At 40.9% G+C, this 14,256-nt stretch overlaps 2 protein-coding genes across 3 annotated transcripts in view; one reads left to right on the top strand and one right to left on the bottom strand.

Annotated features, from left to right (window-relative positions):
* The window catches only part of LOC118359263 (zinc finger protein 177-like), a 72,825-nt gene that overhangs the window by 42,765 nt on the left and 15,804 nt on the right, over positions 1 to 14,256 (bottom strand). The window lies entirely within an intron of this gene.
* On the top strand, positions 8,553 to 13,575 carry LOC118359261 (histone-lysine N-methyltransferase PRDM9-like). The gene is made up of 2 exons (XM_035737687.2): positions 8,553 to 8,857; positions 11,645 to 13,575. Exons 1-2 carry the CDS (start codon positions 8,680 to 8,682, stop codon positions 12,883 to 12,885), a joined length of 1,419 nt encoding a protein of 472 aa, XP_035593580.1. The 5' UTR covers positions 8,553 to 8,679; the 3' UTR covers positions 12,886 to 13,575.

Here is a 14,256-nt window from a genome sequence, read left to right as displayed (position 1 = left end):
GTGGTGGTAGCATCACGCTGTGGGGATGTTTTTCAGCTGCAGGGACTGGGAGATTAATGAGGATTGAGGGAAGATGAACGGAGCAAAGTTCAGCGAGATCCTTGATGAAACCTGCTCCAAACCGCTTGAGACCTCAGTCTGGGGCGAAGGTTCACCTTCCAACAGGACAATGACCCTAAGCACACAGCCAAGACAATGCAGGAGTGGCTTCGGAACAAGTCTCTGAATGTCTTTGAGTGGCATAGCCAGAGCCTGGGCTTGAACCCGATCTAATATCTTTGGCGAGACCTGAAAATAGCTGTGCAGCGACGCTCCCCATCCAACCTGACAGAGCTTGAGAGGATCCACAGAGAAGAATGGGAGAAACTCCCCAAATACAGGTGTGCAAAGTTTGTAGTGTCATACCCAAGAAGACCCGAGGCTGTAAGTGCTGAGTAAAGGGTCTGAATACTTACAGTTGAAGTCGGAAGTTTACATTGACCTTAGCCAAATTTATATATTTTAACTCAGTTTTTTCCCAATTCCTGATATTTAATCCTCTTAAAAATTCCCAGTTAGGATCACCACTTTATTTTAAGAATATGAAATGTGAGAATAATACTGGAGAGAATGATTTATTTCAGCTTTTATTTATTTCATCACATTCCCAGTGGGTTAGAAGTTTACATACACTCAATCAGTATTTGGTAGCATTGCCTTTAAATTGTTTGACTTGGGTCAAACATTTCGGGTAGCCTTGGGTGAATTTTGGCCCATTTCTCCTGACAGAGCTGGTGTAATTGAGTCAGGTTTGTTGGCCTCCTTCGTTGCACACGCATTTTCAGTTCCGCCCACAGATTTTCTATAGGATTGAGGTCAGGGCTTTGTGATGGCCACTCCAATACCTTGACTTTGTTGTCCTTAAGCCGTTTTGCCACAACTTTGAAAGTATATTTCTACAAAAAGTACAATCTTTGTCCTCATGTGCAGTTGCAAACTGTAGTCTAGCTTTTTTATGGCGGTTTTGGAGCAGTGGCTTCTTCCTTGCTGAGCGGCCTTTCAGGTTATGTCGATATAGGACTCGTTTTTACCGTGGATATAGATACTTTTGTACGTGTTTCCTCCAGTATCTTCACAAGGTCCTTTGCTGTTGTTCTGGGATTGATTCGCACTTTTTGTACCAAAGTATACGTTCATCTCTAGGAGACAGAACGCGACTCCTTCCTGAGCGGTATGACAGCTACGTGGTCCCATGGTGTTTATACTTGCGTACTATAGTTTGTACAGATGATCTTGGTACCTTCAGGCATTTGGAAGTTTTTCCCAAGGATGAACCAGACTTATGGACGTCTACAATTTTTTTTCTGAGACCTTGGCTGATTTCTTTTAATTTCCCCATGATGTCAAGCAAAGAGGCACTGAGTTTGAAGGTAGGCCTTGAAATACATCCACAGGTACACCTCCAATTCACTTAAATTATGTCAATTAGCCTATCAGAAGCTTCTAAAGCCAAGACATAACTTTCTGTAATTTTCCAAGCTGTTTAAAGGCACAGTCAACTTAGTGTATGTAACCTTCTGACCCACTGGAATTGTGATACAGTGAATTATAAGTGAAATAATCTGTCTGTAAACAATTGTTGGAAAAATGACTTGTGCATGTCACAAAGTAGATGTCCTAACCGACTTGCCAAAACTATAGATTGTTGACAAGAAATTTGTGGAGTGGTTGAAAACAAGTTTTAATGACTCCAACCTAAGTGTATGTAAACATCCGACTTCAACTGTATTACTGCACTGTTGGAGGAACACAAGTACGTCACTACACCCGCAATAACATCTGATAAATATGTGTATGTGACCAATAACATTTGATTTGATTTTAACAAAATGTGGAAAAAGTTAAGGGGTCTGAATACTTTAACGAATACACTGTACATTTCATCTTCATGTTCTGGTGGCGTTCGGGCAATTTAAAGTTTTGATTGGGGACTTATTTGTGGAGGAATGTAACTGTTTTTCTGGGTGATTTGAATTTTTTTCCCACATTTTGTTACCTTACATACTTATTCTAAAATTGATTAAATCATTTTTTCCCCGTCATCAATCTACACACAACACCCCATAATGACAAAGCAAAAACTGTTTTTTATTTTTTATGACGAGCAAAAATCTAAGAACATTTTGGGATTTTTCTTTATCGGGTATTTTGTGTAGATTGCTGCAGATTTTTACATTTTGTATCCATTTTAGAATAAGGTTGTAACGTAACAAAATATGGAAAAAGTCAAGGGGTCTGAATACTTTCTGAAGGCACTGTATATATCGTACTTTAACAAAGGACTTTTCAAAGTCAGCTATGAATATCAGGCCTGGTTTCCCTGATGTTTCATAGTGTTCTATTGTTTCCAGTATTTCTCTTATATTATCTCTGATTAGGATGAATAACATACAACAACACCTTTTTAATTCTATGTGCTATGCATTTTCCTAGGATTTTGGCATCACAACACTGAAGTGTAAGGGGTCTCCAGTTTTTTAGGTGGACTGGATCTATATTTACCGTCTGGGTCCTGTTTCAGTAATAGTGAAATCAGACCTTCCTGCTGAGTATCTGACAGTGTTACATTTTTATAGAAGTGGTTAAAACATGTTAATAACCTAATAATACTAATACCTTTGAGTACATTTTTTATATTTTTTATATATACAGTACCTTAACTGGTATGCCATCCAGCCCTGGAATTGTCCCAGACTTGAAGGCTTTAATTTAAGAATGATAGTAAAAAGCTTTGGGGCACCATAAATTACATTTTGGGGAAAAAGCCAGCTCGGCTCCATCATTCACTGAATCAGATGACTCAATCATCACAAAGCCCACTGATATTGTCAACTATTTTAAAGACTTTTTCATTGGCAAGATAAGCAAACTTAAGGATGACATGCCAGCAACAAATGTTGGCACTACACATCCAAGTATATCGGACCAAGTTATGAAAAACAATAATTGTACTTTTGAATTCTGTAAAGTCAGTGTGGAAGAGGTGAAAAAAGTGTTGTTGTCTATCAACATTGACAAGCCACCAGGGTCTGTCAATCTGGATGGAATATTTCTGAGGATAATATCAGACGATATTGCCGCTCCTGTTTGCCACATCTTCAATTTAAGCCTACTTGTGCCCTCAGGCCTAAAGTCATTCCGCTACCCAAGAATAGTAAAGCCCCCAATACTGGCTCAAATAGCTGACCAATCAGCCTGTTACTAACCCTTAGTAAACCCTTAGTAAACTTCTGGAAAACAATTGTGTTTGACCAGATACAATGCTATTTCACAGTAAACAAATTGACAAACAGACTTTCAGCACGCTTAAAGGGAGGACACTCAACAAGCACAGCACTTACAGAAATGACTGATGATTGGCTGGGAGAAATTGATAATAAAATTATTGTGGGGGCTGTCTTGTTAGACTTCAGTGCAGGATTATCGATCATAGTCTGTTGCTGGACAAATGTATGTGTTATGGCTTTACACCCACTGCTAAAAGTGGATAAAGAGTTACTTGTCTAACAGAACACAGAGGGTGTTCTTTAATGAAAACCTCTCAAACATAATCCAAGTAGAATCAGGAATTTCCCATGTTAGCTCTTTAGGCCCCTTCCTTTTTACATTTTTTGTGACTAACGACATGCCACTGACTTTTAATAAAGCCAGAGTGTATATATATGCAGATCACTCAACACTATACACGTCAGCTTCTACAGCGACTGAAATGACTGCAACATTCAACTAAGAGTTGCAGTTAGTTTTAGAGTGGATGGCAAGGAATAAGTTAGCCATAAATATTTTTTAAACTAAAAGCATTTGCATTTGGGACAAAACATTCACTAAACCCCCTAAACCCTAAACCTCAACTAAATCTTGTAATAAATCATGTGGAAATTGAGCAAGTTGAGATGATTAAACTGCTTGGAGTAACCCTGGATTGTAAACCTTCATGGTCAAAACATATTGATACAATAGTAGTTAAGATGGGGAGAAGTATGTCCAAAATAAATCGCTGCTCTGCCTTCTTAACAACACTATCAACAAGGCAGGTCCTACAGGCCCTAGTTTAAAATAAAATGTATTTCACCTTTATTTAACCAGGTAGACCAGTTGAGAACAAGTTCTCATTTACAACTGCGACCTGGCCAAGATAAAGCAAAGCAGTGCGACACAAACAACAACACAGAGTTGCACATGGGATAAACAAACGTACAGTCAATAACACAATAGAAAAATATATGTACAGTGTGTGCAAATGTAGTAAGGTTAGGGAGGTAGGGCAGTAAATAGGCCATAGTGGCAAAATAATTACAATTTAGCATTAACACTGGAGTGATAGATGTGCAGATGATGATGTGCAAGTAGAGATACTGGGGTGCAAAAGAGCAAAAATAATAATAATATGGGGATGAGGTAGTTGGGTGTGTTATTTACAGATGGGCTGTGTACAGGTTCAGTGATTGGTAAGCTGCTCTGACAGCTGATGCTTACAGTTAGTAAGGGAGAAATAAGTTTCCAGCTTCAGTGATTTTTGCAATTCGTTCCAGTCATTGGCAGCAGAGAACTGGAAGGAAAGGCGGTCAAAGGAGGAGTTGGCTTTGGGGATGACCAGTGAAATATACCTGCTGGAGCGCGTGCTACGGGTGGGTGTTGCTATTGTGACCAGTGAGCTGAGATAAGGCAGGGCTTTACCTAGCAAAGACTTATAGATGACCTGGAACCAGTGGGTTTGGCTACGAATATGTAGCGAGGGCCAGCCAACGAGAGCATACAGGAAGCCGATTCTAGATTTAATTTTGGATTGGAGATGCTTGATGTGAGTCTAGAAGGAGAGTTTGCAGTCTAACCAGACACCTAGGTATTTGTAGTTGTCCACATATTCTAAGTCAGAATCGTCCAGAGTCGTCTAGATTTATCAGTGGTGACAGTATTTCCTAGCCTCAGTGCAGTGGGCAGCTGGAGGTGCTCTTATTCTCCATGGACTTAAACCTTTTGGAATTAATGCTACAGGATGCAAAGTTCTGTTTGAAAAAGCTAGCCTTAGCTTTCCTAACTTACTGTGTATATTGGTTCCTGACTTCTCTGAAAAGTTGCATATCGTGGGGGCTATTCGATGCTAATGCAGTACCCCACAGGATTTTTTTTGTGCTGGTCAAGGGCAGTCAAGTCTGGAGTGAACCAAGGGCTATATCTGTTCTTAGTTCTAGTTCACGGGGCATGCTTATTTAAGATGGTGAGGAAAACACTTTTAAAGAACAACCAGGCATCCTCTACTGACAGGAAGAGGTCAATATCCTTCCAGGAAACCCGTGCCAGGTCAATTAGAAAGGCCAGCTCGCTGAAGTGTTTTAGGGAGTGTTTGACAGTGATGAGGGGTGGTCGAATGACCGCGGGCCCATTACAGACGCAGGCAATGAGGCAGTGATCACTGAGATCCTGGTTGAAGACAGCAGAGGTGTATTGACAGGGCAAGCTGGTCAGGATGATATCTATAAGGGTGCCCATGGTTACGGATTCAGGGTTGTACCGGGTAGGTTCCTTGATTGTTTGTGTGAGATTGAGGGCATCTAGCTTAGATTGTAGGACGGCCAGGGTGCTAAACATATCCCAGTTTAGTTCACCTAACAGGATGAACTCTAAAGATAGATGGTGGGAAATCAATTCACATATGGTCTCCAGTGCACAGCTGGGGGCTGAGGGGGGTCTATAACAAGCGGCAACAGTGAGAGACTTATTTCTGTAAGTGTGGATTTTTTAAAGTAGAAGCAGGATAGTATGACAGAACTCTGCAGGCTATCTGCAGTAGATTGCAACTCTGCACCCTTTGGCAGTTCTATCTTGAAGGAAAATGTTGTAGTTGGGGATGGAAATTTCAACATTTTCAGTGGCCTCCCTAAGCCATGATTCAGACACGGCTAGGTCATCAGAGTTGGCGGAGTGTGCTAAAGCAGTGAATAAATCAAATTTAGGGAGGAGGCTTCTGATGTTAACATGCATGAAACCAAGGCTTTTACGGTTACAGAAGACAACAAATGAGAGCACCTGGGGAATATGTGTGATGCTGGGGGCTACTGGGCCTGGGTTAACCTCTACATCACCAGAGGAACAGAGGAGGAGTAGGATAAGGGTACGGCTAAAGGCTATAAGAACTGGTCGTCTAGTGCGTTGGGAACAGAGAATTAAAGGGGCAGATTTCTGGGCATGGTAGAATAGATTCAGGGCATAATGTACAGACAAGGGTATGGTAGGATGTGAGTACAGTGGGGGTAAACCTATGCATTGAGTGATGATGAGAGAGCTTGCATCTCTGGAGACACCAGCTAAGCCAGGTGAGGTCTCCCATGTGTGAGGTGTGTGAAAAAATAACTATCTAAGGCATGTTGAACTGGACTACCAGCTCTAAAGTGAAATAAAACCATAACTAACCAGAACAGCAGAAGACAAGTCATATTGACATTTGAGAGAGGCATATGTAGCCGAGTGATCATAGTGTCCAGTGAGCAGCAATAGGTTAGTCTGGGAGCCATTCGGTAGTCGCTACTATGCTCGGCGATCGGGAGGCACGGCGTTCAGAAAGCTAGCAGGCCGGGGATAGCGGATGGGTCTTCGGTGACATCGCAACGGAATAGCCTGTTGAAACCGCATGTGACGATTACGTCGGCAGACCAGTCGTGATGTATTGGCAGTGCTCCGTGTCGGAAATAAAGGGTCCAGGCCAATTGGCAAAAGAGGTATTGTAGCCCACGAATTAGCGGGTATACCTCTTCGGCTAGTCGGGAGATGGGCCTAGCTCGAGGCTAGCTCAAGGCTAACTGATGCTTGCTTCGGGACAGAGACGTTAGCCAGCGGTAGCCACTCGCTTGCAGCTAGCTAGCTGGAATGATCCAGTGTAATGGCCCAGAGCTTGCGGCAGGAATCCGGTGATGTGGTAGAGAAAAGCAGTCCGATATGCTCTGGGTTGATATCGCCCTGTGCAGACTGGCAGGTATTGCCCGAGCTAAAGCTGGCTGGTTTCTGAGCTAAAGGTGAAGACCGCTAGCTGTGGTTAACAGTGACTACTAGCTAGTAGCTAGTTAGCTGGCTTGCTTCTGATGGAGGTTCCAGTTATAACGTATAAAAATCGCAGATCCATACCACATTGGGTGAGGCGGGTTGCAGGAAAGTATATTTAGATCATCGATGGAAAGTGAGATTAAATATATACGGGAAAAAACTATGAAACCGACTATTTACATGGGACAAAACAAACACACGTCCAACTGCTACGACAACCAAATGTTTTCTGTAGTTGCGGATCAGACCTGCACAATGGTCAGGAGGAATTTTGGACCATTCCTCTTTACAAAACTGTTTCTGTTCAGCAATATTCTTGATCCGCAACAACATAAAACGTTTGTTTGAGGTTATTGCTGCCAAAGGAGGATCAACCAGTTATTAAATCCAAGGGTTCACATACTTTTTCCACCCTACACTGTGAATTTTTACATGGTGTGTTCAATAAAGATATTAACATGTAATTGTTTGTGTGTTATTAGTTTAAGCAGACTGTGATTGTCTATTGTTGTGACTTAGATGAAGATCATATCAAATTGTATGACCAATTTATGCAGAAATCCAGGTAATTCCAAGGGTACACATACTTTTTATTGCTACTGTATGTGATAGTGGTGGAATAGGGGCCTGAGGGCACACAGTGTGTTGTGAAATCTGTGAATGTATTGTAATGTTTTTAAAATTGTATAAACTGCCTTAATTTAGCTGGACCCCAGGAAAAGCAGCTGCTGTCAATGCAGCAGCTAATGAGGATCGGTCAGAAATACAAATACAGAAATTGCATCTAGAGGTTCCTCCTTTGTAATTAGGCCTTCACAATGAGTCTTTCTGTATAGCTGTTCAATTTACACTATTAATATAAAACAATCCTTACAATGAACTTCAATTAGTGGAAATGGAGGAGGCTGAAATGAAAACATATAGTATCTATTACTCACACCACTCCTCTCAGGATCCCTCCCCCTTGACCCATCTTTCTCTACTTTTTCAGGAACCTCTCTCCGACACACTGCTGCCACATGCCCATAAGCTTGAGTGCTGTAATAATGTAATGTATTTGGCACAAAAGCTCATTCAGGATAACTTATATAGCCTAACATCCCTTGGCAAATGCTATCGAGCAGCGTGCTTTGGCATTGATCAACCAATGATGTGTTAGATACCACCCACATACATTTACTTGACACCCCCTCATTTTCATATTGGAGAAAGAAATATAGAAATCAATAAATTAAGAAATAATATCAATGAATAAAATGAAAAAGTAGATTAATTATTAAATTAATGATCTATCTATTTATGTATGTATTCATTCATTCATTTATGTATGTATATATTTATGTGTGCATTTAATTATTTATTTTTAATTACAGTAGATTTGGTCCGCCATACATTCCCTCTCTTTGAAGGGAAATTAGGTCGAGGGGAGGTACTTCATGAAGAGGAATTGTAGAAATAGCCATAATGAAGACTTTGTGGCTGTAGTAACTAGTGACGACCTTTCGCAACCGGATGCTTTTGTCGCTGATGCCGGACGTGATGAAAACAACACAACGCGCTATCTGTCTGGCAAACTAGCTACTTAACTTACATTTTCTACAAATGTCTAAAATAAAATTATTGAGGGTTTTCCTCAACGAGAGATTAACAGCTGCTGCTGAGGAGATATTAGGGGTTGTTGAAAAAACTATTGCAGAGTATGAGGAGGAAGTGTTCCGGCTACAGAGTCTGCTCGACATTGACATTGTTCTTCAACCTGAGATAAACCTACACAGAGCAGGTAGGCCAACCCATCACGTTTGTCTAACTAACTCAACCTTCATTTTATAGGACGTTGGACAAAGGTGGTTATTTTGTAGATTAAGTTTAGGGTTAGTCAATCAAAAAGCTGACTTTTTTTGGCCGCACCTTTTTTAATTTGAACGAAACTAAGTTAGCTACATGTTTGTCCATGGTAAAATGGTCAGAATGTGAATATTGGATCAGAATTATCAACCATTCGTTAGGTAAAGGCAAAGATTGTATTGACAGGCGTGGTCCTGGCCGTTCTGCCGCCTTAGGGAGACAAATAATTGTTGCCCTCCTACAACCCCGCAAATGACAATGGGGAAGTGTTGTCTAGAGACTTTGAAGTTAATTTAAATGTCTTAAGGAAATGTGAAAATACATTTTCTGGACGTTTAAAATGCATGTTTTCTGGACGTTTAAATGAATATTTTATGGACGTTGAACATCTATTTTCCGGAAGTTGAAATCGGGTTCATTTTTGGTTTTGAATGAACGTTGAAAATATGTAATTGCCGCACCAAATCTGAACCAAACATAGAGATGGAAATGTATATATGTCCATCCATGTAGTGGGCCTACCTTTAGTAAAACAGGCAGTTGCATTGGCTTTATTAGTCCGGATTCCTGTGACTAATCAATTTGGCTATTTTTTATTTAACCAGGTAGGCCAGTTGAGATTAAGTTCTCATTTACAACTGCGTCCTGGCCAAGATAAAGCAAAGCAGTGCGACACAAACAACACATGGGATAATGATAGAGGAATTCTAAATTCCTTTAATGTTTTAATTGCCAATACCAATTAGCACTCATTTCTAATTCATTTAATGAGTTGTAAGTTCATTAATTATGCATGAAGTAGATTGAGAACAGTCTTAAAAGCCAGGTTAAAGAGCGTTTAATTCCAGAGAGTACTCCCCCATACACAGATTTTCACAGGTTATAAACTCAAAATGACATCATCAGTTTCCCACGATAGCCCCGTTGTTTTTTTGTTTAGGTCCGGAGATGCTTTCTACTCCCCTCATAAACCAGACATTACAACCTGTCTAAAAGATACAGATTTCTCTCAACAATGGAACAAAACCCAAACATTCTTATCTTGTCTGAAAAGCTTTTTCTCCCCCTTGACCTTCCCAAGAGGCACAGACAATCAAATTAGTTTTGCTTACATTTTCAGTAATACATGGTTTCTAATCATTAACGAATACATAATTGATCATCTAAACTATATTTTCCTCTATCAGATAAACAAACATTCTACACAATAGAAAAATCTATATACAGTGTGTGCAAATGTAGTAAGATTAGGGAGGTAAGGCAGTAAATAGGCCATAGTGGCAAAATAATTACAATGTAGCAATTAAACTCGAGTGATAGATGTGCAGAAGATGAATGTGCAAGCATAAATACTGGGGTAAAGGATCAAAAAAGTATAATAACAATATGGGGATGAAGTAGTTGGGTGGGCTATTTACAGATGGGCTGTGTACAGGTGCAATGATGTTAGGCTGCTCTGAGTGCTGATGCTTAAAGTTAGTGAAGGAGATATGACTCCAGCTTCAGTGATTTAAAAAAAAAAATGTATTTATTTATTTTGCAATTCGTTCCAGTCATTGGCAACAGAGAACTGGAAGGAAATGGCTTTGGGGATGACCAGTGAAATATACCTGCTGGAGCATGTGCTCGGGGTGGGTACTGCAATGGTGACCAGTGAGCTGAGATAAGGCAGGGCTTTACCTAGCAAAGACCTATAGATGACCTGGAGCCAGTGGGTTTGGCGATGAATATGTAGTGAGGGCCAGCCAACAAGCGCATACAGGTCGCAATGGTGGGTAGTATATGGCGCTTTGGTGACAAAACGGATGGCACTGTGATAGACTACATCCAATTTGCTGAGTAGAGTGTTGGAGGCTATTTTGTAAATGACATCGCTGAAGTCAAGGATCAGTAGGATATTGTTTGACAGCATGAGTGAAGGATGCTTTGTTGTGAAATAGGAAGCCGTTTCTAGATTTAATTTTGGATTGGAGCTGCTTAAGGTGAGTCTGGAAGGAGAGTTTACAGTCTAACCAGACACCTAGATATTTGTAGTTGTCCACATATTCTAAGTCAGAACTGTCCAGAGTAGTGATGCTAGGCGGGCGGGTGCGGGCAGCGATCGGTTGAAGAGCATGCATTTAGTTTTACTTGCATTTAAGAGCAGTTGGAGGCCACGGAAGGATTGCTGTATGGCATTGAAGCTCGTCTGGAGGTTTGTTAACACAGTGTCCAAAGAAGGGCCAGAAGTATACAGAATGGTGTCTGCGAAGAGGTGGATCAGAGAATTCAGTCCATTAACATCAACAAGCCTGTAGTGGAGCGGTTCGAGAGTTTCAAGTTCCTTGGTGTCCACATCACCAACAAACTATCATGGTCCAAACACTCCCTAGACAGTTGTGAAGAGGGCACAACAAAACCTTTTCCCCCTCAGGAGACTGGAAATATTTGGCATGGGTCCCCAGACTCTCAAAGTTCTACAGCTGCACCATTGACAGCATTCTGACCGGTTGCATCACCGCCTGCAAAATGGGTTAACTTTGTTTCGGCATTCATGGGCAAAAATGTATGGAATGTTTTATTTGTTAAAATCAAAAGGGGTGCAGTCAAAAAGGTGATTTGAATTAATATGGAAAGACCCATTTCTTTATACTTTACTAGCAGAAGTTAATTATTGCAGGCGTACCAGACAGGAGGTAGTTCTGCAATGTCATTGACTTTTCTATTTCATCCTTTCTTCCAGATGTCCAGCTACTCAATCTCTCTGTCTCTGAAGAAGAGGTTCCCCCTGAGCAGCAGCAGTGTGAGCAGGAGTGGAGCCCCAGTCTGGGACGGGAGGACCCAGAGCCCACACAGATTAAAGAAGAGCAGGAGGAACTCAGGACCAGTCAGGAGGAAGAGCAGATTCAAGGGCTTGAGGCAGATGCCATAGAATTCATATTCAATCCTGTCTGTGTGAAAAGTGATCGTGATGAAGACCCAACTCAGCCCTCACATCTCTATCAAGCCCAAAAGGAGGGAAACGGAGAGAGAGACGCACTACCCAGTACTACAACTGAAAATATCAAAACAGAACCTGATGGAGAGGACTACATAGAATCAGAACCAACCAGTGTCTCTCAGCCTTTCTCTATAGTTCAGAGTGAAAACAGGCAAAGTGTCAGTGGTAGGGAGACTGGAGGACCTCCTTCAGGTTTTAAGTCAGTCAAATCAAAAATAACAAAGATGGTAAAAGGACAAATGTCCCATATCAATAGTAAGGGTAAGAGATCTACACAGTTGTCCCTCCTGAAATCATCCAGTCAAAGTAATTCTACTCCCTGTTGTAAGTTGTGTGGCAAGGCTTTTCATCAAATGGGTTCATTAATTAAACACGTGCAAACTCATACAGATAAAGAAGATATTTGTGGTGTTTGTGGTAAATGTTTTCAGTCCACAGAAAGTATGGAAGATCACTTCCAAACTCACATTACAGCTAGTTTTTGTTGTGATGTTTGTAGTAAAGGGTTCAGCAAGAACAGTAAGCTGATAGTGCACATGAGAAGCCACACTGGGGAGACTCCATTTCGATGTTGTCATTGTAGCAAAGGATTCAAACAGAATGGAAGTCTAAAAATACACATGAGAATTCACACCGGGGAGAAACCTTTTTCATGCCCTATTTGTTGCACATGTTTCAGTCAGAATGGAGATCTAAAAATACACATGAGGATTCACACAGGGGAAAAACCATATAGCTGTTGTCATTGTGGCCAAGGTTTCAACCAGAAGGGAAATCTAAAAACACACATGAGGACCCACACAAGAGAGAAACCTTATCGCTGTCATGATTGTGACCAAGGATTCAGCACTGGCAGCGCTCTGAAAAGACACATTATGATTCACACAGGGGAGAAGCCTTTTTGCTGTCCTGATTGTGGAAAAACATTTAATCGGAGTGGACATGTAAAATTACACATGAGGACCCACACAGGGGAGAAATAATATTGCCATTTGTGGCAAAGGATTCAGCACTTGTGTCCTTCTGAGATTAAAAACATTTGGATTCATACTGGAGAGAAACAGTATCCATAGTGACTGTGGTAAAGGATTCTGCACTGGCACCAATCTGAAAGTGCCCTTAAGGACTCAGAGGAGAGAATAGATACCCTCAATTTAGAAAATTATTTCCCCAATCAGGTACGTTAAATAACAGTCAGACACAATGAGAAAACACTGTCTTTCATTTAAAATGGATAGAACTGTCACTAGAGGGAGAACTTAACAGTGTGCTGTTTGGGGAAAGGTCTGAAGACCGAAGATTGAGAGTCGATGTCTCAGAACACTACTCGTGGGTGAATAAGATATGACGGAATTGCTGCTTGAATGTAAGAACTCGATCACTATCTAACAGAGAGCAGTTGTTAGTTATAGGATGACCAGACATTTTGGAAACTCCTCCCTTTGTACTTAAAACAATTTTGTTTTTGAAATCTTATGCATTATGTACACAGAGTGTACAAAACATTAGGAACACCTGCTCTTTCCATTAAATAGACTGACCAGGTAAAACCAAGGTGAACGCTATGATGCCTTATTGATATCACTTGTTAAATCCATTTCAGTGTAGATGTTTTGTATACTCTATGCTTTGACGGACTAGCGCTCTCGTGAATAAACATTTTGACTATCATAGCTGGGCCTCCGTCTGTTTCATTCAACCAGTATCTTACAAATTCTAGGTTGCAGACTGAGTAGTTTAATTGAATTGGGTTTTGAATATTGAGAACATAATTCTCGTGACAGGCGTAGTTTCTCTGTCCTGGCGATGCAGAGAAAACCCAGCCAGCTCTATATTATACGTGTCGTTGTTCAGTCACAACTTGGTGAAACATAATACACTGTTCAAAAAATAAAGGGAACACTAAAATAACATCCTACATCTGAATTAATGAAATATTCTTATTAAATACTTTTTTCTTTACATAGTTGAATGTGCTGACAAAATCACACAAAAATGATCAATGGAAATCAAATTTATCAACCCATGGAGGTCTGGATTTGGAGTCACACTCAAAATTAAAGTGGAAAACCACACTACAGGCTGATCCAACTTTGATGTAATGTCCTTAAAACAAGTCAAAATGAGGCTCAGTAGTGTGTATGGCCTCCACGTGCCTGTATGACCTCCCTACAACGCCTGGGCATGCTCCTGATGAGGTGGACTTGGACTAAAGCATCTGCCAACTCCTGGACAGTCTGTGGTGCAACGTGGCTTTGGTGGATAGAGCGAGACATGATGTCCCAGATGTGCTCAATTGGATTCAGGTCTGGGGAACGGGCGGGCCAGTCCATAGCATCAATGCCTTCCTCTTG

This window comes from Oncorhynchus keta, chromosome 26 (assembly GCF_023373465.1).
Source record: "Oncorhynchus keta strain PuntledgeMale-10-30-2019 chromosome 26, Oket_V2, whole genome shotgun sequence".
Taxonomy (NCBI): Eukaryota; Metazoa; Chordata; class Actinopteri; order Salmoniformes; family Salmonidae; genus Oncorhynchus; species Oncorhynchus keta.
The sequence above is the reverse complement of the archived record's forward strand: the minus strand, read 5'-3'. Positions and strand labels throughout refer to the sequence as shown.

Bases quoted from the DNA above. Each gene is read 5' to 3' on its own strand.
- LOC118359261 (XM_035737687.2), top strand. From the start codon at position 8,680: ATGTCTAAAATAAAATTATTGAGGGTTTTCCTCAACGAGAGATTAACA. The intron at 8,858-11,644 runs GTAGGCCAACCC...CCTTTCTTCCAG, and splicing joins GATAAACCTACACAGAGCAG to ATGTCCAGCTACTCAATCTC.